The 23032-nt window shown below is 52.5% G+C and overlaps 9 protein-coding genes across 9 annotated transcripts; 8 read left to right on the forward strand and 1 right to left on the reverse strand.

Annotated features, from left to right (window-relative positions):
- Window positions 1-1014: 1014 nt before the first annotated feature.
- Window positions 1015-4028, reverse strand: NEUTE1DRAFT_144301 (uncharacterized protein; the record flags this gene model as incomplete). The annotated part of the gene is made up of 1 exon (XM_009849846.1): window positions 1015-4028. The coding sequence occupies one exon, from the start codon at window positions 4026-4028 to the stop codon at window positions 1428-1430; it is 2601 nt and encodes an 866-aa protein (XP_009848148.1).
- Window positions 4029-4673: 645 nt separating this feature from the next.
- Window positions 4674-5724, forward strand: NEUTE1DRAFT_127744 (uncharacterized protein; the record flags this gene model as incomplete). Its single annotated transcript, XM_009849847.1, has 2 exons — window positions 4674-4754; window positions 4843-5724. 2 exons carry the CDS (start codon window positions 4722-4724, stop codon window positions 5722-5724), a joined length of 915 nt encoding a protein of 304 aa, XP_009848149.1.
- Window positions 5725-7971: 2247 nt separating this feature from the next.
- NEUTE1DRAFT_57981 (uncharacterized protein) lies at window positions 7972-9873 on the forward strand (the record flags this gene model as incomplete). The annotated part of the gene is made up of 1 exon (XM_009849030.1): window positions 7972-9873. One exon carries the CDS (start codon window positions 7972-7974, stop codon window positions 9481-9483), a length of 1512 nt encoding a protein of 503 aa, XP_009847332.1.
- Window positions 9874-10800: 927 nt separating this feature from the next.
- On the forward strand, window positions 10801-11829 carry NEUTE1DRAFT_76664 (uncharacterized protein; the record flags this gene model as incomplete). The annotated part of the gene is made up of 1 exon (XM_009849848.1): window positions 10801-11829. One exon carries the CDS (start codon window positions 10801-10803, stop codon window positions 11827-11829), a length of 1029 nt encoding a protein of 342 aa, XP_009848150.1.
- Window positions 11830-12924: 1095 nt separating this feature from the next.
- NEUTE1DRAFT_120081 (uncharacterized protein) lies at window positions 12925-14883 on the forward strand (the record flags this gene model as incomplete). The annotated part of the gene is made up of 2 exons (XM_009849849.1): window positions 12925-14425; window positions 14567-14883. 2 exons carry the CDS (start codon window positions 12925-12927, stop codon window positions 14659-14661), a joined length of 1596 nt encoding a protein of 531 aa, XP_009848151.1.
- A 421-nt stretch (window positions 14884-15304) lies between these two features.
- Window positions 15305-17119, forward strand: NEUTE1DRAFT_144306 (uncharacterized protein; the record flags this gene model as incomplete). Its single annotated transcript, XM_009849850.1, has 1 exon — window positions 15305-17119. One exon carries the CDS (start codon window positions 15305-15307, stop codon window positions 16856-16858), a length of 1554 nt encoding a protein of 517 aa, XP_009848152.1.
- Window positions 17120-17299: 180 nt separating this feature from the next.
- On the forward strand, window positions 17300-17960 carry NEUTE1DRAFT_76671 (uncharacterized protein; the record flags this gene model as incomplete). Its single annotated transcript, XM_009849851.1, has 2 exons — window positions 17300-17654; window positions 17782-17960. 2 exons carry the CDS (start codon window positions 17300-17302, stop codon window positions 17958-17960), a joined length of 534 nt encoding a protein of 177 aa, XP_009848153.1.
- Window positions 17961-19482: 1522 nt separating this feature from the next.
- NEUTE1DRAFT_107561 (uncharacterized protein) lies at window positions 19483-20883 on the forward strand (the record flags this gene model as incomplete). Its single annotated transcript, XM_009849852.1, has 3 exons — window positions 19483-19890; window positions 19928-19955; window positions 20045-20883. 3 exons carry the CDS (start codon window positions 19483-19485, stop codon window positions 20881-20883), a joined length of 1275 nt encoding a protein of 424 aa, XP_009848154.1.
- A 983-nt stretch (window positions 20884-21866) lies between these two features.
- NEUTE1DRAFT_98152 (uncharacterized protein) lies at window positions 21867-22693 on the forward strand (the record flags this gene model as incomplete). The annotated part of the gene is made up of 2 exons (XM_009849853.1): window positions 21867-21895; window positions 21955-22693. The coding sequence occupies 2 exons, from the start codon at window positions 21867-21869 to the stop codon at window positions 22691-22693; spliced, it is 768 nt and encodes a 255-aa protein (XP_009848155.1).
- Between the last annotated feature and the right edge of the window lie 339 nt (window positions 22694-23032).

Here is a 23032-nt window from a genome sequence, read left to right on the forward strand (position 1 = left end):
ATGTTGACGTTTCTTGTTGCCAGCAAAACACAACCCTCCACCAGGAGCGCATCCCGCTTGTGAGCGAAGAAAATGAAGCAAATCGACTTCGTAATGGCAGGTGGAGGTAAGCTCATTCGGCCCTTTCGGTCGGCATCTGTTCCCCATCAATGACGCTACCAACATCGTTCGCGGTAAATCACCCGCCGGCCGCCATAGCCCGGTGCTCGACATCGGTAACTCCACCCGATTCAAGTACTCGAGCTTCCACCCCACTGGAGAAGTTGGTGCTGTTTTGGGGTAATGGGGCCCTTTCAGGGACCGCACTTGGACGTTAGGGTCGTCCAAGGCGGTTTTTGCCAAGCCGGCCGAACACACGGCACGCCGTCCGCGAGGCCCCGGTCCCCCAACGAGCTGAACATGGCGGTGCGGGGACTGCCGTACCCCATCGACCCCAATTTCAACCCGGCAGTGGAAAGCGGCAAGAAGTTTATTTGTGGGAGAGAGAAAGCCGGTGGGATCGCTGGGATGATCATGTTTTCCTCGGCGCTCTGACGCTGCCAACCTACGACTCCTGCATAGGGATCTTAGATCTATACTGTCTGCGATCCTGAGCCGCATGATTTGCCGCGCGAGAGAGAATGTGATGGAGTATAAGGTGATGTATATGCAGCGGTGGCAGGGGTTTGCCTCCATTTTCAGCCTCTCGGTTGTGTTGGACGGATGTTGCAATACTGGGTGGCAGGTGGTGCTGATGTTGATCTGCGAGATGCCGCACCGCATGCTCGAGAGTTTTGGAGGGGTGTCACATCCAGCGTCTACCTTCAAAGTTTCTCTCCTGTTTGATGCGCGATTCCTCGGTAGGATGATCATCGCCCGAGATGCATATGTCACACGAGACACAAAAGACATTACATATCCAATTCCACAAGGGAACAGCCGTTCATATTTCCCGACCTGGGTGCTCCCCGCATCAACAGCCGTTGTACACCATTGCATTGCAACCGGTTGGGTTCAACAAAGAATGTATAATGATATCAGGAACAGCAATTCAGCTTCTTCCGAGACAGAAAACCGGTTTGGTTGGCCTCATAAGAAACATCTTTAGTGCTACACACAAAGACAAAGAGGAAGACGACGCTCATCCCAATGCGACACACGGAAATGATATACAAAAAGTCCAGGATCTTTGGCTTGACTGACCTGACCCAGCAAAAGTATGTCGTTGCTTCTTTACAGTTGTACACAGCTCTCGATTACGTGGTAACATCATCTCCCGCCCCTTAACGCCAGCGCCATGCATGCCTGGGAGAAAAGCAAGATATCGCCTCTGACGATTACAATTAAGTGTATGTATTAAGCATGCCACCCAGCATCTGTGGAACTGGGGGTCGTTGGCTTTTGTCGCCAAGGCTCGCCCAACAGGATAGTGGCCCGATCGCGGACCGTCAACGCAACATATAAGAAAGGTCTGGTAGACCGTCAAGAATTGAGCTGACCGTGACTTCGTCTCCTGTTGGCTCGCCCTGTTGTAGATCGCCGGTTGCCTGTGTTGGTGTCATTTGGCGGGCGATGGGTGACGATACCGCCGGTGAAATCGTGCCTTTTGCGGCAATGGGACTGCTGTTTCGAGTCATGGAAGAGTGCGGCGCGATGACTGACGAGGCGGAGGAGATGGGTGTAGTCACTCGTGATAAGTCGAAGGAATGGGTCGAAGAGCCAGGAGCCGTTGGGGTGAAAGAGGCGGCAATCATGGAGGATGGATGGCTTGGCGTTACTGAGGACTTCGTGGGACCGGTTTGTTGCTGGGACGGGGACTCGAAAAAGGAAAAGTCTGCTGATGCCCAAGGATCCGCTGCCGAAGATGTAACTGGGACGGTGGTATCATTTCCCGAGTTAGACGTGAGCGTGAGTGAGACTGGGACGTGGTCCGACTGGGACATGTACTCGGCTGTTGTTGTTCCTGGGGTTGGGCCACGAGTTGGAGTCAATGTTGACACCGGTGAGTTGAAATCGGGGAAGCCGCCCACGGTTGCTTTCATCACCGATGGCGAAGAGACCATCTCTCCCCAGTCGTCATCATTATCCTCAGCGGCTGCCGTTGCGCTGATTGACGATATCCCGAGGTCCATTGGAGTCACTTTGAAAGGACCCTGAGCTGGTTGAGATGGTGTTAATGGTAGAGACGCGGTCAGAGGAGGTTTCCCAGCTGAAGCTGAGAAATCGCTACTCCAGCTGAATGTGGCAGCTGGCGGTAGCTGAAGACTCGCTGGTCGATGTGGCTGGATTTTGAGAGAGTTGACCGCAGTGCTGCCCAAGGGTGAATGATCCACAAGGCCAAATGCACTTGGCGGCTGGAGCGGTTGAACGGAGGACGGCCTGGTAGGCACAGTCCTCTTTCCAAAAATCGCATCAAGTGTAACTGGCTCTGCGGAAGAATCCCATCCAAACATGTTCTTTTGCGTCTTGGATACGCCTCCACCCAGGGAAACACGGCCTGCGATGGAGTCTTCCTCCATCCATCGGCGGACAGTCTGAAGCGTCTCCTGGCATACAGTTGACGTCGGCCATGCCACCCTTCTGTAATTTTCGTCGTCTCCTGCGTTGTGTTTTCGTGATGAGCCGAAACGAGATATGCGGTACCAGGCCTTGCGTTCTGAGATGCTGTTAAAGCTGTCGGTAATGATATGGTCCGGGACATCGGCGTATGGGAACAGCGGCTTCATGTTGGTGGACGTTTCAAACATTTTGTCTACGTTTGACAAGTCGATATCAAAATTCAGGGCGCCGAACTTGGCTGCCAACTCGTTCATATGGCCTAGATGACTGCTCATCGACTGCGTTGGGGACGTCTTGGGGGAAGATCCGTGCTGCGAAGAAGGTTTTTGAACCTCTTCTGGCGTTGAGGGTGGTTCTGGGGTTTGAGAATTTGGTGGCTCTTTAACCTGGGCATCTTCGAAATCACCAAAATCTGACGCATCCTCCGAGACGTCGTGATGATGGGGGCTCAGTGAGCTTTTGCTTTCTGCGCGTCGTATTACCGGAGGCTCCTGGCTCCTCACTTGTGCTGTTTCATCATACTCTTCCACCAGTTCCTGCACAATACTGGAAGATTTTCGTGCGAGGCGTGGTCTCGCATGGGAGTCGTCGTCGATGGAGGTGATGGGCGAATCTTGCCGTTCGTCCCCATGATCGGTATCGTCACCAGAAGGGGAGGTTGAACGGGTCAGTAGACTATTGACAGTCGATCCCACGCTGATTCGTAATGAAACTTTCTGGACAACTTCCGCCTCTGTCTCTGCCTTTGCCCCAGGCGGCTCGCTCTTTTCTACTTCGCTTGTTCCATCCTTACAGGCATCCTTCTCTTCGTCCGCCCAATCGGGGTTTAGCTCAGATAGTTTCCCTTTGTCGACATCGTCTTCTTCTTCGGCAATAGACTGGGGAAGGTTGATCACCAAGCGCGGAGTGATGTTGTCGTCGTTGTGCGGCGTATGGGAGTGTTCAGCGGCCCATGGATCAGGGGACGGCTGTCGAAGTACGGGGGCGATAGGCGAGTTCGAGGATGCGATAGTGTCTGGCCAGGCGATCGGATTGGATTTGGCGAACTCTTCGTCTCGGACAGATGCAGCAATACTCGGGCTGCGCGACCTGAAGCCGTTATCCCGCGAAGGTGCGATCAAGCTCGGACTCCGAGACCTCCAGCTATTCTCCCTCGACGGTGCGACAAGGCTAGGACTGCGAGACCTGAAGCCATTGTCTCGGGACGGTGCCGCGAGACTTGGGCTCCGAGACCGCCATCCACCCATCCATCCCGACTGAGCAGTCGTCGTCTGTGTTGTTAATCCATCTGGGGCGGCCCAGCCTCCGAACCCATCTTCAGCGTCTGCCCACGGCGAAGGGGCCGTGATGGCGGGTAATCGCGGCGAGTTGCTAGCGGACAGCAAGGCTCGTTTGGGGGGCTCGAGATCGGATCTTCTTCTCGTCAAACTATGTCCGAGGTCTGTTGATGCGTCTGCGGTAGCCCATGGTGAACCCCATGGATCGTCCATTCTGCTGTGACTATAAGGACCCAAAGACCTCTACTATGGCCCCAACGATCATGTTGCGCGAATCGGGTGTCGACTATATGCAGCTAAGCATGTCGTGTATCCAATGTATTTCAATGTGTGATTCGCAAAAGGCGTCGTCTGGCGTGTCCCTGCGATCCAATTGAGTCCGGCCGTGATCGAGAACTCAAAAGGCGGGTGTTGTTGTGGACTGGCGAAATGGATGTTGACGGTCACATCGATGGGTTCAATGCCTGGATGCCAAATGCACATGTCAGGGGGCCCAGACATCGGTCTGGTCTGCATCATGTCTATTTTGGAGTAGTGGCTTTTGATGGCCCATGCGCCGGGGTATCCGTAGCCTTTAAGAGGGCCACTGCTACAATTTATACCATCGAACCAAAATCCCTGCTCCAGGTCCCTGCTGAAGAAAACTTGGCTTGGCTGGGCAGACGGGAAGACCAGTGGGGGCCCCACCTGCTGATAAAGCACAGGCCGATTCGAGGCCGATTCAGGTGCATTCATCGCCCTTCTCCAACTTTCAGAAGGCGAAGATTCATCAGCAGCTTTACTATTTTTTGACAATGACATCGCTCAACCCAAAACCGATTCACAAATTCCATATCAATCAAAACTCCAGCAGCTTAACTGGCGGTTGAGAGGACGTATCACGGGTCTTGGTTAAAAACAGTCAGAATGTCTCTTGCCAAAGTCAAGCATATTGTCCTGGTATGCATCCCCGGTCATCCGTGGTTTTTTTCTACAGGCTGGACCCCGTCATCACCAAAAACATGTCATTGCTGACCAGAACACACAGGTCCTTTCAGGTAAAGGAGGTGTTGGGAAATCATCTGTCACAACTCAGCTTGCTCTTTCTCTTTCGCTTGCGGGCCATTCGGTTGGAGTGCTGGACGTAGACCTCACAGGCCCCTCGATTCCGCGCATGTTCGGCATCGAAGATGCCAAAGTAACACAAGCGCCCGGTGGCTGGTTGCCTATCACCGTTCACGAAGCTGACCCATCTGCCGGCGTCGGATCCCTTCGCGTCATGAGCCTCGGTTTCCTTCTTCCCAAGCGGGGTGACGCCGTTGTCTGGCGTGGACCAAAGAAGACTGCCATGGTTCGCCAATTTTTGTCCGACGTGTTCTGGGACGAGACCGACTATCTCCTCATCGACACGCCTCCCGGTACCAGCGACGAGCACATTTCCTTGGCAGAGAATCTGCTGCAAAAGGCACGACCAGGCCAACTTGCTGGAGCCGTTGTGGTCACCACCCCTCAGGCCGTGGCAACTGCAGACGTCAGGAAGGAGCTCAACTTTTGCACCAAAACCAACATCCGAGTCCTCGGTGTTGTGGAGAACATGTGTGGCTTTGTTTGTCCCAACTGCAGCGAGTGCACAAACATTTTCATGAGTGGTGGTGGAGAGGTTATGGCGAATGACTTTGGCGTTCGTTTCCTTGGCCGTGTTCCGATCGATCCTCAGTTTCTCGTTCTCATCGAGACAGGCAAGAGACCAACGTACCCAGCAGGCACCACGGTCGACGGAAAAGATATTTCGACTCCTGCTGGAGCTAGCACAAGTGAAGAGGAGGAGGTCAAAGATGGCTCGCGTTTGGTGCACAAGTACAAGGATTGCTCCCTTGCACCTATCTTCAGCAAAATCACGGCCGATGTGATATCTGCTGTACAACAATGAATGGGATCTCTTCTCAGCCAAGGAGAACGACCAAAAGCTGAATTCTCTTCCAAAGACTTTCTCTCATCACCCTCCATCCAGGCTGGATCTTCTCCCGGTACCGATTCGCCGGACGAACGACTTGGTTCCGGCAGGAGCTCCATCATTGATGCATGCACGCACGTCCAAGCTTGGGTTTACGCAACACAAGCATGCGCAACCACAAGCGACTGTTGCGACCCGATGGACCAAGTGCGGGTGCCGTGGGAAAGAGGGCCCAAAACCAACTTACGTTGCCTGAATTGGCACTTTCTTAGACAATCATTGCAGAAGCGAGACTACCACAGGGATATTTCTCGTCAGCAGCTGAGACCTCCTTCATCAAAACCAATGTAACAACATCCTTGCTATCTCGGCTCCGGGATGAAGACAAACGACTTGAGTCGTCGCAGAGGGTCAGGGTCCTTACTACACCCTTATTTTACGCCTTTCCCGCCTACGGACCTTCTGCGGCGCCTTCAAGACATGGATTGTGGATAAGGGATCATGGCTTTATATTGGTTGATTTGAAGCCCAAAACAGTAGTCCTGATGATGAACAGCTCGCTGGGATAAGCTGGTCACAAGCTGTTACAAGACGTTAACATTTAATCAATGGACTTTTAAAGATGAAATGATGCACTGTACCGTTGTGGTCGATAGTGGTCCTGGAACTCAACAAATCCATGCGAATCGAACAAATCCTGCGATTGTGGGCTTCTCCCCGCGTGCCCTTGAATGCCCTCATATGGATGGTTGATTTCCACTTGTTCCTTTCTATGTTCGTAGATACCTCAAAGACTGACATTCAGTTCAATGAATTTCAAGAACTAGCCATACATGCCATGATGCTTGGACACGGTTCAGTTTCTGAACAGGATTTCATTGAGACCTGCCCTGTAAGTATTATCTCACATTTCGACGATCATGGAACTAGTCACGATGATGATTTGTCGAAATTGCCTTTTGGGTTGAATTGTGCCTGATGAGGCCAGTCACAGGCCTAATCCGAATCAATTGTTAGGTGTTCCTGTTGGTGGAGGTGAGGTACCAGTAGAACGTTGAATCCCAATGCAGCTCGCAAGTTAGTGCTATACTGGTCTCTCGCATATTGTAGCCTAACAGCAGAAACTCGGGCTGAATCTTGCAGCGCCGGGGACATGGTCGATCTTGGGTCGCAGTGGGCTTTGCTCCTGCTGAATTCCCACTTGTCCCCCGCCAAACAGGGCCGGCAGGGGCCAAACCTCCAGCAAAAACCCAATCCCACTTTTTTTTCCGGCCTTCCTGTCCATAAAATTTCAAAATCTCTCATCAGGCGCGTTGCAACCCCTCCTCTTGAACCTTTCAAACTGTTTGGTCAATCTTCACTCAGACCTTTGACGACGATCTTCCCTCTCGTGAGACCTCTATTTGTTGCCCGTTTCTCGGACCGCGCATCAACCGCTACATTGTGAGTCTTTTCTCGAGCAATTCGATCCCGACACGCCTTTCGTCCCAACTCGAGTCGTCGCAACATCCCTCCCCCTCCTCTACTTTGCGCCCGCGGCCAATCCGCTCCACCACCGGTCTCTACGGGAGAGCAACTCTTGTCAAACGGCTTGATTTCCATTCAAGATACACATGCTCGAACAGCAACCCGAATTTCGGCCTGCCTTGCCCGTACAGTTCCTCAATACTGTCTTGGGCTTCCCGTCGCCTCTCACTCCCACCTCTACCGCCGCCCCATGAGCTCGATCGACCTTCTTCGCTTCCTGTCCAAGCCTGCAAAGTGCGGTTCTTGTTCTCCCGAACTACTTCCTTTTGACTAACCCTCTCTCTGCTAGGCCTAGATAACATCCTTCTCAAACATCCTCATAACCAACACCTCGGAGCCTGCCCGCGTCCCTTGAACCGGTTCTCTCGGCCTTCCTACCCCGCCCGATATCGCCTATAGGTATCGGTTGTGTCGCGACCACGGCGAACTCGACGACAAAGCCCACCATTCTGCTCTCACGGTTCTATCTCCTTCCGCTTCGCACTCGACCTCCCTAACGTCTACTTCGTGAGACGTTCAGCTACCTTCATCCACCCACTGCTGCTGGCGAAGCCAGCCTCTTAAAGGACACCACAATCCTGTGGGCCTACTCTCTCAGAAGAACGCCATCAAAGTTCATCTGAGTGGCAGCTAGTGTCCCGCGGACGCTTCGTTTTAGAAGACACACTGTCAACAACCCCCTCAAACCGACTCAAAATGTCTGGCCTCGGAGTTCCCGCCATTCCCGCCAACTACACCTTCTCCCCTTCCGAGGGCACTCCTTACCTTACCATCAACCACGATGTCGCTGCCGACCTCGACTCCACCAATGCCTTTGAAGGCCCCGAGAAGCTCCTCGAGGTCTGGTTCGCGCCCAGCGCCAAGGCTCTCCCTGCCGGTGTCAAGGAGGGTGGCCTGAAGGCCGTCAATCCTGACTGCTGGACCCCAATGCTTGATTTGGTCCACTGCAAGGTCCTGTCCATCATCAACTCCGAGAACGTGGACTCATACCTTCTCTCTGAATCCAGCATGTTTGTGTTCCCCCACAAGATCATCCTCAAGACATGCGGTACCACCACTCTGCTGCTTGGTCTGGACTTGATGTTGCGCATCGCCGCCGTCGAGGCTGGATTTCCTTTCCATAACGTGGCTTCGTTGGAGGACCCCAAGGTTGCCGCTACTCCTCTGCGCGTGTTCTATAGCCGTAAGAACTTTTTGTTTCCCCAGAAGCAGCGTGGGCCCCACAAGAGCTGGAGAGATGAGGTTACCTTCTTGGATAACATGTTCGAGAACGGAAGTGCCTACATGGTTGGCAAGATGAACGGTGACCATTGGTACCTTTACATTACATCCCCCACCAGCTCCCTGACTCCTCCACGCACCCCCACTTCCAGCCGCGGTGTCAGCCCTAGTCGTAGGTCCAAGATTCCTACCGGTATCGTGGCTCCCTTTGGAGGTGTGATCGAAAACAACGCGGACGAGACTTTGGAGATCCTGATGACCGACCTGGATCCCGAGAACGCCAAGAAGTTCTACCTTGAAGAAGCGACCGCGATCGCCAAGGAGAAGCTCTTTTCCAAATCTGAGGCGAACGGAGATGCCTCTTTTGACGTCTTCAGCAGCTCCGGAGACTGCGATGCTGATGGCCAGGCTGTTCTTCCCGAAGCCCTTACCACCGAGGGTCACGCCTTGGGTACTGTCGTGTCGGAAGCATGCGGTCTTTCCGCCGTGTATCCCACCTCCACCTATCCTGATGCTCGCATCGATGCGTACCAGTTCTCCCCTTGCGGCTTTTCCGCCAACGGTGTTGTACCAGCTGTCGCGGGCGCCGACGGCACTATTCCCAAGGCCGGCCACTACTTCACGGTTCATGTCACCCCTGAGCCCCAGTGCTCTTTTGCCTCCTTCGAAACCAACGTTCCCGGAGGCCAGAACGGGCGCCAGACAGCTGAAGTTATTGAGCAGGTTGTTAACATCTTCCGCCCTGGACGTTTCAGTGTGACTTTGTTCGAGGCCAAGGGCGCATTGGCCACCACACCTGGCGAGGATGCTGATGATTCCCGTCGCAGCTGGGGCGCCGCTGCTAAGCAGCGTATGGAGCGCATCAACGGATATCGTCGCGTTGACCGTATTGTTCACGATTTCGAGGATTACGACCTCGTATTCCGCTACTACGAGCGCGAAGACTGGGTTGGAGGTGGAGGAGCTAGAATGGGCGAGGAGTTTTAAAGTGGTTCCAAGCGCCTGGATGAATCGAATACCATCAAATTTCCCATTTCTTGTCATATCCGCATACATTCCTTCACCATCATCAGCGATACCCTTACCTATTATTCTGCCTGCTGCTCTGTATTTGCTGCGGCTCTGTGCCCTGTAATGATGTCGCTCTCACTTTTTCCCGGATTGATCATGGTCATTCATCTGGTTTCAATCTCATCACTGTAATTCACCTCCATTGCCTATCGTCATTCATAGCTTGTTTCGTTCTTCCCGATGAGTAGCATGGACATTGATGACTCGACCTCCTGCGTTTCTGTCGTGATGGCCTTGGCTGAGACCTACACCCAGAGTTCGCATTCCAGTTCCTGATCTACGCCCCATCGAAGAATGTTTTTTCTCCAATCCGGCACAGGCGTTGCAACATCCACCAGCTGCTTTCCAGCAGTATAGGAATCACGGAACACACTGTCATGTAGTGGCACGGTGGCCTTCCTGCCACAAGTCTAGCGCAGGCATGTGAGTCCTTGACTACACAACGCCAACCTCTGCGTTGGGGCCACCACATCAGCAAATGACTTATTTCTCCCTTATCAAGTTGTTTATTCTCTTGACCTTCGCACCTCTCTCTCTAACTGGATAACGTCAGAACGGCCAATCCGGGAAGTTGCCGACGACGACGACGACAACAGGTATCGCTGGCGATATCAACGAGATTATCTTGAGCTACTGCATCTCTGGATCGTGAGCAGTGATCGCTCGCAACGCGTACGATATGGATCAACAACCGGTTTCTGACGCTGCGAGCAGCGTCGAAAAGCAGCAACTTCCAACACCACCACCGCCAGAGCCGCGATTTGGAGGATGGATGCCGATAGTCGCTCTTACGGGACTGGTTATCGCATTTCTTGCATCAACATCGGGAATCGTCGTGTCGATTCTCTACTTGGCCAAGAAGATTGCCGCAAACGAGAATGCAATGCTGGGCATCGCGCAAAGTTTTATGCTGTTTGCTGTAGGTTTTCCCTAGTTTCCCCTCCCCCTCTCTATTTCACCCACATCTTTATGCTTACAAGTTCCCAGTCAATTTTTTCTATGGCTTACATCGGTTACCATATTCGAGCCACCCGGGCTGGCAACACCCTCTACGGTATTCTGGATACACAGGGTCGCAAAACCCTACACCCCGTTCATGCCCGGACAAGGATGCTGATAATATCTGCCACCTCCGTCTGGGTGCTTACAATCATACTTCTCGCCGTTGGGATATACTTTGGCGGAGGAGGGAGCAAGACTGTTCTGCTTAATATGGATCTATTTGCTTCCATCATGGCCAGTCTCGCCCTCAGTATCGAATGCTACGTCGTCTTCAGGGTAGATCCTCCCTTTCTGCTGCCGTGGCTATCACCGTGGGATGCGAGGATCAGGCCTCGTGGGTTTGATTTCGAAGAGAACTCGACATCCATAAAGGTAGTAGCGATGGACAAATTTGCTAGGGGTTTCGACGCTTCTATCCTTGACCGCGAGTCCTCGCCTACGGAAAGGATCAGGCCTAAGACTCCCACTCACATATCTCCACCATCTAGCCCGACGCCTTCGAGACCTGGAGGGCCGCGACCGATGATGCCAGCGAAATCGGATAGTGTCCTGAGCGGCTCAACGCTTCATGATGGTCATAGTGTTGACGGCGCATCCGGATCAGGTCATACTCTCCCAAAGCCGCCATTGGCGACTTACCAGAACATTGAACCACAACGCATAATGCCAAAGGCTCCTGTCCCTCAGGCATCAAATCACAACTACTCCAATTCTTCCGAGACCTTCACCAATGTCCCACTATCTCCCACCCCCTATCTCGCGCAGACTCCCCAGCCTTGGAGTTCACAGCCGGCCCTGACACAAACACCATCGACAATGGCCAGCCCACAAGCACCGTGCCCCCCTCCTCCACAGGCTTCTAACATGTCGTATGCGGAAGCGCAACAGCAGCAACAGCAGCAGCAACAAGGCCATTATTACCAACAATACCCGCAGCATCCTCATCAATATCAACCCTACAGCCCTCCGCAATATCATTACGGCCCGCCTCCGCAAGTTCAGCACGTACCCGTCCAACAGCCACCTTACTACCAACATCAATACCAGTATCACCCAAGTCAGTCATCAACACAATGGGCGTATCCTCAGCAACCAACTGCCGTTTATGGGACGCCAGGACCAGGGAATGTCTCGCCCATGCCGTCAACCCCAGATTACCGGGATGCAGACAGTGAACCGGTGTCGCCGTTAACCCGACAGAGCAGTGGGATGAGCGCGCAAGTGAGGAGCATGCCGGGAACGTTTCGGGACGGGAGTTAGCGCAAGTGAGGGAAATGGGAAGAGGCTAGCGAGAATGGATTGGCGCGCCCGATGCGCGTCGGGCCCAGAAGGGGAAAAAGGAACTTGGAAAGCATGGTTCTTTAAGGTTGCGAACAGGACACTTCCTCTGCGCGACATATCATTTAGGACCGACATGACGACGGAATGAAATAAGACAGGAAGTAATCGAAGCGGAGATTGTTAATTGTATTACATAGAATCCATAAGAAATAAATCTGGTGCGTATTACCTTGCACTCACTACGGGTTGATGTCCTGATGCTGGCCAAATTCTGCTAACACCTTTGCAATGATCTTCCGGGTTAGGCTGTTAGTGCAAAGAACTCAATGTGGAGACGTGAAAGTCACCCTTGGTCTCAGCTCTCGCAGATGAGACGCAATGTTGTGATGCACTCTCGAAACATCCAAACAAACGACAAAAGATCGAATTGATAAGTATGCATCCATTTAATTGAGAAATTACTTTGCAGTCGCTCCCCGTCGAAGCATTTGTTTGCATTGGGAGTGACAATAGTAGGTACCTTGTACCTTCTATTCCACGTGACAGCGTGTGCCAACCTAGTATAAGAAAGTCAATTGACAGGCAACCGCCAGGCAGCAGTCGCGATTGTGGGACTCGCTTCACGACAAACGACGTACTTTCCATTTTATTATTTGGAGCCTGAAAATAAACGCGGTGACTCTGGAAATCCTGTTCTCTTCATATATATCTCTTCCTCCAATCTTCCCGAGCAGGTTCCCCCTTCTTCCTGTTCATCCATCACGACTTCTTCTGTTTCTCACACGCTCGCACGCGCTAGGTACTCACTTTGCCAACAACTACCAAACTCGATCCATCTACGTGCCTCGATAACCGCCATCAAGAGGTCGCTCCTTCCTTCTCGATATCCATCTCGCCTTTTTCTCTCCCTCACTCACCCCGGCCTTCACTGCAACCCCAGCCGAGTCGTTGATTATTTACTCAACCTTCCACAAGCAGACCGTCTTTCTTTCTGCTGATCCATCACACCTTCTCTCTAAACACCGCTCACCTCGCACATCACTCACATCGACTTCAGTCCAATCACCACGCAGGATGACAACTACGACCCCAACACCAGAGGAGGACACTCGTGCTCCCTCGTCAGAGGCGTATCTGGCGCGAATGCCACTAGAAGTCCTGACGAGAATCACTTACTTCGTCAGAACACCCGACCTTGGCAATGCGCGCTTGACGTGCAGATGGCTGGAAAGCGCCCTCTTCCACTCGTTTGCCTACGAGTTCTTCCGCAAGAAGCAGTTCATGCTCTACGGACCCAGTCTGCAAGTCCTCGTTGACATATCCAAACATCCGGGCTTTTCGCCCTACTTGAAACATGTAATCATCGGCGCCGACCAAATCCTCGAACCCCACAGAATTCAGTCTCGGCAGGACGAGACAAAATTGCTGAACTGGCACCTCGCATACGCTGATCAACGAACACTGTTGGCATCAGGCCGTGCACGGGACATGCTGGTCGAAGCCTTCAAGAACTTGCCCAACCTCGAGACTGTCGATCTTCGAGATTTCCACTCTCCCTCGCGGACCCGCGACGGCGACGCAGGTTGGAAAAGCTATGGCTTTAACACCCTATCCGAAACCACCGGAGTTAAACATTTCACCGGACAGCCGCGGGTAGGCGAAGAAGATTATCCGACGCTCTTGTTCACACTCATCACCCACGCCTTGGCCGCGGCCAAAGCACGCCCAAAAGGCATCGAAGTGGTTATCAGAGAAAACTGGGCGGTGCGCGACCATGGCTTCCTGGTACCTCCTTACCTAGAGCCAGATTTTCTGCCGGTATTGGCGGGCCTCAAGAAGCTGCATCTCGTGCTGGATGCCGACCTAGCCACACACAGGGACATTGAGATTCAATATCTCCTGTTCAAGAAATTCCTTGCGCTCACACCCAATCTTACCTGGCTTCGAGTCAACTTTGAGAGATCAATTTCACACTATGGAGGGAAAGAGGCTCTGCTTAAGTGGCTGGCCAGCTCCCTTCGTCCTGGTACCTGGTCATCGCCTGGCCTCATTAACGCCGATCCTTCCCGTTTGCCGCCGCCCGTCGAGTTCGACCACCTGGAACAACTGGACATCGGTCAACTCGATGTTTCGGCAAACACTCTTTATCGCCTATTTAACAAGTTCTCTTCTACTTTGAAAGCGATTAGCCTGCGCAGGGTCAAAATCCAGCAAAGTTCTGACCAACAGACATTCGACCAGGATGACGATGAGCAGAACCCATTGATCAAGCTCTTGCGCAGCCTCAAGAAGGAGTCGTTCCCACATCTTCGAGAATTGAGCCTGAGTCTACTGAGCGCGGAGGTCACGTCCACTACTTCCGGGGCTACGCTCCACTACCCAGTAGTGGGATTTGTTAATCCAGACGAGGCCGAGAACTATCGGAAGGGCATTTCAGCAACAGGGTATCAAAACCTTTGGGGGTTAGCTCAAGCCATTGGGGACAGGACCTATACTGGCCTGAAACTGGAGACGTTTCTCAGCAACCCCGCCGCAGACATAGCTACACCTGGCAAACACATCACAGGTGTTCCGCGTGAGCAGCACCCTTCTTTTTATCAATTTCATCACCCTCAGCACCACATTTTCTATTAGTCCAACCTCGTCAGCCTCGACAGAACTTTCAAGCGGAAGTCGGTCAAACAAGTCTGTTGCCCTTACTAACCATACATCTTAGTCCCTGGACAATCGGACGACGAATCAGATTTCGACTCAAGCGACGATGACGACGAGGGGTCGAGTGATGATGACGGCAGCGCGGCGGACGATTAGTTGTCTATGGTTTTTCCGAGGTTACAGCGCTGGTCTATTCCTTCTATATTGAACAAGAAGGGATGGTTATGGACGAGAAGCTTCAAATTGCTTTCATTGCTTAAAGTCGAAGATACCCGATACCCGCCAAGAAACTGTGTTGGTTTTTAGACGCAGGTACTGGCAGCCGTTATACCAATTAGCCAATATCTTTTGTAAACTCAAAAGAAACGGTTTCTAGCTCTTCTTCGCATGGAATGGATTGATCAAGGCAATTATGCAAGTGCTTATTTTGGGTTTCCGGTTTTCCGGTGTAGCCACTAACGATCAGGGCCTAAGGCCGCGGTGCGTCGCCACTAACAGCTGTTAACAACGTCACTGCCCCCTGTGACTGAACCTGTCCCTGGAAGTTCCATAATGTGATCATCATCTCCACAACCTTAATTCGACCACCAAAACCCACAGCGGCCCACTTTCAGCTCCAGTTTCACCAGTGACTCTGTTGACATAGCCACACAAGAAATTCGCCTTGGAGTCCTCCCAATTCGTCATCTACTATTTATCCCAGGGCCCAACGACGACTGTTTGATATTCTGTGCTCTCGGGCTTGAATCACAAAATTCCACGACAACCAAAGGTTATACCAACAATACAACCGCCCACTATGCCGACCTCACTAACAATACACCTCGTCAACACCTCCCCGACCCCGCACATCCCCATCCATGCCTACATCACGGGTCTTGCCATCCCCTCGATGGCCCGCGTCTTCATCCAGTCTGACGGCCGAACTACCTACTTTCCTCCCTCGCCTCCTCCTGGGAAAATTCTCCAGCCCTTCCCCGTCGATTGCGCCATCCCCGTCCCTCCAGGCCCTCACCCAACCGTTGTCACCATTCCACGCATCGCCGGTGGGCGTATCTGGTTCTGCCAAGGAGACAAAAAGCTCAAGTTCATGCTCAATCCCGGCGGTCCCGGAGGTGGCGCCGCGCTGGTTGAGCCATCGGTCTTGAACCCGAGCGACCCCAACCGCGATGTGGACTTTGCGTTTTGCGAGTTTACGCTGAACGATCACCAGCTTTTCGCCAATATCTCGTACGTGGACTTTGTGCCGAGGTTGCCGATTGCCTTGACGCTGGTGGAGAAGGGAACGAGGAGACTGCAGCATGTGTCGGGGATGCGACCGGATGGGCTGGAGAGGATCGCGCAGGGGTTGAGAGATCAGGCAGCCAGGGACGGGTGGCCGTGGGACAAGTTAGTGGTGCACAGGCCGGGGATGGATAGACCGTTGAGGGTGCTGGCGCCGACACATAGCGATGCGGTCGGGGCCAAGTTTGACGGGTATTTTGAGCCGTTGGTGGACAGGGTCTGGGAGAGATACTGTCATTTTGGGAAGCCGTGTAAGGGGGGTCATGGCGCGGTATTCAATACCGATAAGCCTCCTGGTCCTCCGCCCGGACCAAGACCGGGTGATGCGCCGGGTGACCGACCCCCTGGCCCCCCACCCGGGCCCCGTCCCGGAGACGGTCCGAACGGCGCCCCGCCCAGGTTCGGGTTACGGCACGTTCTACAAAAATTCCATGGTCACCATCATCACAGCCACAACGGCCATGCTGCAGCTCCTCAGCAACCTTATTACTACCCCGGGCAGCAACAACCTTATTACTACCAAGGGCAGCAACAACCTTATTACTACCCCGGGCAACAACCTTACACACCACCTCCTCCCCCTCCTCCTCCTCAAGTCCAACACCAAACCCACCACCTCCGCATCAACACCCAAGCCGCCCCCGGCATTCTAACCGGCCACATTCCCAACTTGCCCTCCGATCCCCTCCTCGTCGGGTCGGAACCCTTCCATCGCCCCACAACAGCCGACATCTTTGGGTGCAACTCCGGTCCCTTCACCACGGGCCCCAACGCCGTGCGAAACGCCATCATCCCTCGTCTGGCAGCCGCCTTTCAGCGGTCCAGCATCATTGACTGCGAGGACCAGCCGTCGGATGTGGAGACTTTTTACCGGTGGCATGTGGATGGGAGACCGACGAATCATTATGCGAGGGTGGTGCATGAGTGGAATGCGGATGGGAAGGGGTATGCCTTTGCTTATGATGATGTGCAGAGAGATGGGGGGAGGGATCAGAGTGGAAAGGTAGAGGGGGGCCAGGTGGAGGTTTGGGTGGTGGAGGTTGGTGGGGGGAATATTTGGGTTGGGTAGGTGGTGGGATGTGGCAGGAGTAGGTAGGTACGGGGTGTGAGGAGGTGAGGCATGGGCTGAAGGTTGATGAAGGGCGACCGAACATAGATAATTGGGAATTGGATGAGATGATGGCACGATGTCAGATATTTGGGCGGAGTTTTATTAACGATGGAGCATGCGATGTGTTTCAAGGTCGAGTGTTAAAAAGAGACAAACCGAGGCTAGAGGGTCTAGTCCAGAACGACTTGAATAGAAGAAAAAAAGAAATGCATCATCACCAGGTCAGTTCTTCGCGTGCGAACTCCATGATTCATTAACACCATGTGAGCCTGATTCACCGCTTTCCACTCGCTCGCAATATCGCCAGAGCAAAACGTACTTCAAAAACCACATAAGCCTGCCACCTCTCAACTTTCTAGTCCCTCAATTTCCTACTGCACAATCGGTATCACAGCCACCATGACCAACCCGGACCCATTCCACAACGGCAACGACACCAACGCCCTCCCCTTTCCCTCCCCCCGCCAGGGGTGGGACGAAGACCCCATAGCCACCTACTACCTCCGCGCGCTCAACCGGGAGATCCAGGCCCTGAAAAGCGATTACGATCTCGCCTGCTCCTGTCACACATATGTCAAGATGGCGGTGTTGAGTTTGAGATCGTATCTCCAGGAGTGGGAGGGGTTGATGGGAGAGATTATAGGGTGTTCTAACTCGGAGACCGAGGGAGAGCTGGTGAGCTCTGAGGGAGTGGGCTATGAGAGATTGAAGGAGTTGGATGAGTATAGAGAGGTTTTGGAGTCAATGGATACGCGTACGTATTTTGTCTTTCCTACGAGGTAGAAGGACTATGTTGCAGAATTGAGAAAAAGAGAGACTGACAGTTATCTCGTACCAACGTTGTCGCAACAGCCGACCAAGACATACCCCCAGATAAACAGCATTCCGTCCCCTCAACCTTCTGGACAGCCAGGACTTACCGCAGTTACTCCCTTCTACATCTCTCCCTAGCAGAGACGATGCTGCATTTGATGTCTCCTGTTTCGAGAGTGGCAAGGGTGGTGGTAGAGTGGTTGCTTGTCGGTGTCTTGTCTGTTCTCCCCGTACTTCTCCTTCATGACCCTATTAATGTCCTTTTCAGCCCTCCCCCAACCCTCTCAAAGATGAGTCAAAGGTCATCGACTAACGACACTCCGCAGAACTATCATCACCACAGCTTTCGAGCCGTTAAAGGGAGACAGCTTTTCGCACAGAATGACCTGGACAGCATTGATGGCTGTCCTCGGCGTAGCATGGTGGTGCGCGGTGTTTAGTGCTGCATGGCTCGTTAGCTTGCAAAGGTGTAAGTATGAGGTTAGAAGGATTCGGCAGAGATTGGAGTTGAATGCCGTGATGAAGGAGGACGTAGAGGGTTTTGAGGGGTGGTGGTTCAAGAGTTTGTGGTGGATGAGTTGGTTGACGACTTGGATTGATGAGCTGTTTTCAGGTGGTGGGAGGGGGAGAGACGAGTGATGTGTTGGTGTCAAGTTTCTGGGCTTTGGCTTGATGGTATGCTAGGTGGAAGAGTCCGTGATCGGAAAAAGGAATAGACAGTTGAGAGTCCTAGACAGCTTTTGATCAGTATTGATGCTGATGACGGTCACCGAAAGTCGATACAGTCCATATTCCACCACACGGTAGGTTGGAGTGTCGCACGCTTCCGCGTCTACATCATCGCGGTCTGATGGAGAGAGGACCCTGACGTTTATGTTGAGGACAACGGTTACAAGTGACATCATTTAGGTTGTCGGAGAGTGTAACAATCGGGAGGGGGGGCTCGCTACAATACAGCGCATGGTATTGCTTTTCGAGTCCTACATTCGACACCACCTTGGTGTTTATCCGACTGAGTATTCTGTTAGAAGACTGAGTGTCAAAGTGGTCCTCTTGTTCCATGGCATGGGAATTGCAATTCTTGACTTACAAAATGGAGTGTCATTAGGTACCTTTTCTGGGGTCGCGTACGCTTTGGCCGGTTTGTTCCTGTACATTTCTCCTTGAAAACGGATGCTCAGCTCCAAGGAAGATTTCAGAGGGTGGGATACTACCGTACAGGTACCTCTAGGTACCTGACCTCCCGAAGTCTTTATCGCGGGAGAAGGCGCTATGATACATACTGGGGCTGCTTCAGGGGTCATGCATTGGGCTCGGGCTCGGGTCCCCAGCGCTGTAACGGCGCCGATCTACAGCTCGTCCCATCTGCTTCCCAGGGACCTACACCCGGACCTGCCATGACATGTGGACGGGATTGGGTACCTCTACGGCTAAGGCATCGATGTTCCGTCCCGTCGTTGCCCGATTCCAAGTCCAAAACATCTTCCAACCAGGAAAATACATACAATGGCTTCCACTCCCTCCCAGATCAAGCACTTCGAAGTTCTCTCAGGTTGTCCGGTACACTTGTCTTTCACGAAAGTCCCGTTCTTACACCAACCAGGTTGACTCGCTGTCGGCCACGGTCTTCCAAAACGGGCGCCAACGAATGCCTCAACTTCTCTGTTTACACCACTGCACCAGGCACAACAAGAGTTGCAAGACATCACTTCCTCGACTACTAAACCACCGAAAACCATCACCAGTTTAGGTAGTCTTCGTTTCAAACAATGGCAGAGCCCCACAACACGCCGATGCCCGCGAGTACGCCAGTACCAGCATCTACTCCACGATCATCCTCCCCCGTACCACCCCTCCCTAGCCTTGCGCCCAACGCTTCCATAAGCACAATTTCACGACGATTACCACGACAATACTCAAACGACGGAAGACGGCCCATCGTCCTTCATATCGGCGATCCCATCAAATATAACCTCGCCACGTATACCGAGTTCAGCCAAGCGTTCGAGGTTATCCGACCCAGTACCGCAGAGAGAGAACGAAGCGAGTTCAAGAAAGCACTGAAAGAACAACGATGGGGTGACTTCAGCGCCATATTCCGGCCATTCTGGGGTACTGGCAGCGAAATGGGTCGTTGGGACGCTGACCTTATCAGCTTGCTGCCGATCTCGGTCAAGGTATTTGCCAGCGCGGGCGCAGGCTTCGACTGAGCAGACACAAAAGTTCTGGGTGAAAGAGGTGTGTAGGCAGAAATAATGGCGTCCCTGTCATGGCGAAGCGATGAGTAGTAAGCTAAAGTTTAACTTGCAGGCATAATCTACTGCAATTCAGGTCCCGCAGCCGCTGAAGCCGTTGCCGACTTTGCTGTGGCAATGGTCATCTCGACCTTCCGGCACCTCCCCTGGTGCATGGGCGCTGCGGCACTCCCATATTCACTCTCAACGCCCTCTTCCTCCGACTTCATGACCGCATCCGTGTACTCGATAGCCAGCAAGACCTTCCAGGCATGCCATTCTCTCGCAACAGCTGTCTCACACAACCCGCGCAACCATGTCCTCGGTATCATAGGGCTTGGTAACATCGGCCAACAGATTGCTGCCAAACTCGGCTCAGCTTTCGGCATGAGGATTGCATATTATGACGTTGTGCGCAAACCTGCCCCCTTAGAGTCATCTCTCGGGGCTAGTTATCACTCCAGTCTAGAGAAGTTATTGGCTATGTCCGACTGCGCGGTGCTCTGCACACCTGCTTCAGCCGATGGGAGGCCTATTATCACCACGGATGTCCTGAAACATATCAAGAAAGGCTCAAGATTCGTGAACGTTGCACGGGGAAGTTTGGTCGACGAAGAAGCACTGGCAGACGCGCTGGAGGACGGGAGAATCAGCGCCGCGGCCTTAGATGTGCATGCTGAGGAGCCCAGTGTGAGCCAGAGGCTGGTAAAAATGGCATTTGGAGAACATGACATTGTCAGAAGCAACGGTCAAAAGGAGGCAAAATCCAGCTTCGACCACCCTGGAAAAGTCATGTTGACCTGTCATAATGCTGGTGGTACGGTCGAGACGCATATCGGGTTTGAGGAACTGAGCATGAGGAATATCATGGCGGTTCTGGGAGGGCAGAAGGCTATAACTCCGGTCAATATGCACTATTTGAAAGCCACGGAGTAAAGGGCACTGTCAGTTTGTTTCCTCTACTTCCTCGCTTTTCATGCTCGTTCATCTTTGTCCCTCTGGTTTGGGTAAAGGAAATATTTGTTTGTTCCCAGATTGAGGGTTTGGGGTCGATGAACGACAAGTAATATGAAGAATCATGTCTGCGGTTATCGAGAAGTGACCAAATTCTTGACTGACCAAACTCTACTCAGGTCGGCGATGATCAACGCGACAGTCATTGGTGCCGCAAAAATCGAAAGACCAGCGGAGGTTAGTCCATGGTGGGGGAGGTACATTCCCGAGGTAGCTGGTGATGAGTTCAAGGGTCAGCCGTTACTCGTTGAACGTGGACCAAAGTAACGCATAGCCATACAGAATTACTCGAGCTTACAAGATCATTCAGAATCAAAGGAGCCCGATACCAGATTATCCAGAGGTAAACAAGAGCATAAATTATTGCAAAGTCACAGAGAATTCTTGAGTCTACCTAAGGTAGGTTTTTTGGAATGGACGGACGCAAAAGGTAACGGTTCACGAATAGAGGTACATCAGCATATGTTTATCGGACCTAATTGATGTCAGTTTTTCCTGAGCATATGGAGATGATGTACGCTGAACTGTTAATGTGGGATGACTTGGGGATCATTTGCAGCATACCCATCACGAGTTATGCATATGAAGAGAAGCAGAGTTCTACACAATTCATGCATCAATCCTACCTTTATTCACTCTCTGCTGACATTTTTATATAGTACCTAATTATGTTGACATTCTGATATCTTGGTCCAGCGCCATCATACGTCCAGTGAATCTCCTGAGTTATACAGCTGCTTCATCGCATATACTCGTATCCCAGAAGATCGCGCAGTCCCGCTCATAATCGTCCTCTTGGGGAGAATTTGGACCATCATGTGTCATAACTTCATATAACTCATCGGTTCCCCGATTGAGCTTCAATTATTCAAATCCCGTTCGCTTGGTTTGAGCTACCCCATACCATGGATACCTACTCACAGACATCCGGAAGGTGAGAACTAATCCCCGAGTTTGTTGATCCAGAAACCAGCCATCCTAACAGTACATTAGTCACAGTCCGCCAATGGACGATTCTGACTACACCCTAGACAGCAGACTGCGCAGCTTCCGGAAGCACTTTACTGATATCAAACCTCCAAGCGCCCTCCGTATCGGCCCCATCAAACCGCTGTCACTCCAGCCCAAGCGATCGACCAGTTTTCCACAAAGCCCGACTCCTGACAGCAATCCCGACTACAGCAAACCTTCTTTAGACAGCAACAGCAACAACAACACCGACACAAGTCAACCCCTGAACAGCCTGACCACCCTTCTCCCTCCAACCAGCACGACAACCAGCTCAAACACCCCTGACGACTCAATCAACCTGAACACCAACCCCTCGACCAACGCCACCAACACCCTCACCCGTGCCGACATCATCCGACACATCCAACTCAAAAAATTCCTCGAGGCTTTCGTCCGCCGGCGCAAGAACCTGAAAACCGAACTCGAGGACCGGCTCCGCTTGCTCAAGCAAGAAGCCAAGAATAACCGGCGCCGGAGACAGAACGTGTTCTTCTACCCATCATCGGCCACCTCGTCCACCACCGCGGCGAATCATGGAAATAACAGCAACGGGGACATCAACGTAAACGGAATGCTGGATCTGCAGAAGGAGCAAAGGATTGATGGGCTGGTGGAGGAGAGAATTAGACTGGCGCACGAGACATATGAGCAGCAGTTGGCTTTGTTGATTAATGAGTTTGTGGTGGTGGGGTTGAGGGAGGAGGTTCTGAGGATTATTTGATTTTTGATCGAGTGGAGGAGGGTGGTTATTGGCGGTAATGGGAGACGGTGGAAATGTTGTGAATGGGTTAGGGGTATGCAATGGGGGCTAGAATGTATGGGTTTGGGACTCATTCAGTTGCCTGCCGTCATGAGCTGGGGAGTGAGTTCGCGGACGTGGCTATTTTTCTATAATCTTTCGTCCTTTATCGCCTAATACTGCTAATAATACTGATGGACTACATTGCATTATGGGTAGCAGTCTTGTCTGCGGATTGGCCTTTTGTTTTCTGGGGTAAATTTTGGGTTTCTCATCGACTGGTGTTGTTGGGGCCATTGGAGTGATTGCATCGCCGGGCCT

This window comes from Neurospora tetrasperma (genome assembly GCF_000213175.1).
Source record: "Neurospora tetrasperma FGSC 2508 unplaced genomic scaffold NEUTE1scaffold_1, whole genome shotgun sequence".
Lineage (NCBI taxonomy): Eukaryota > Fungi > Ascomycota > Sordariomycetes > Sordariales > Sordariaceae > Neurospora > Neurospora tetrasperma.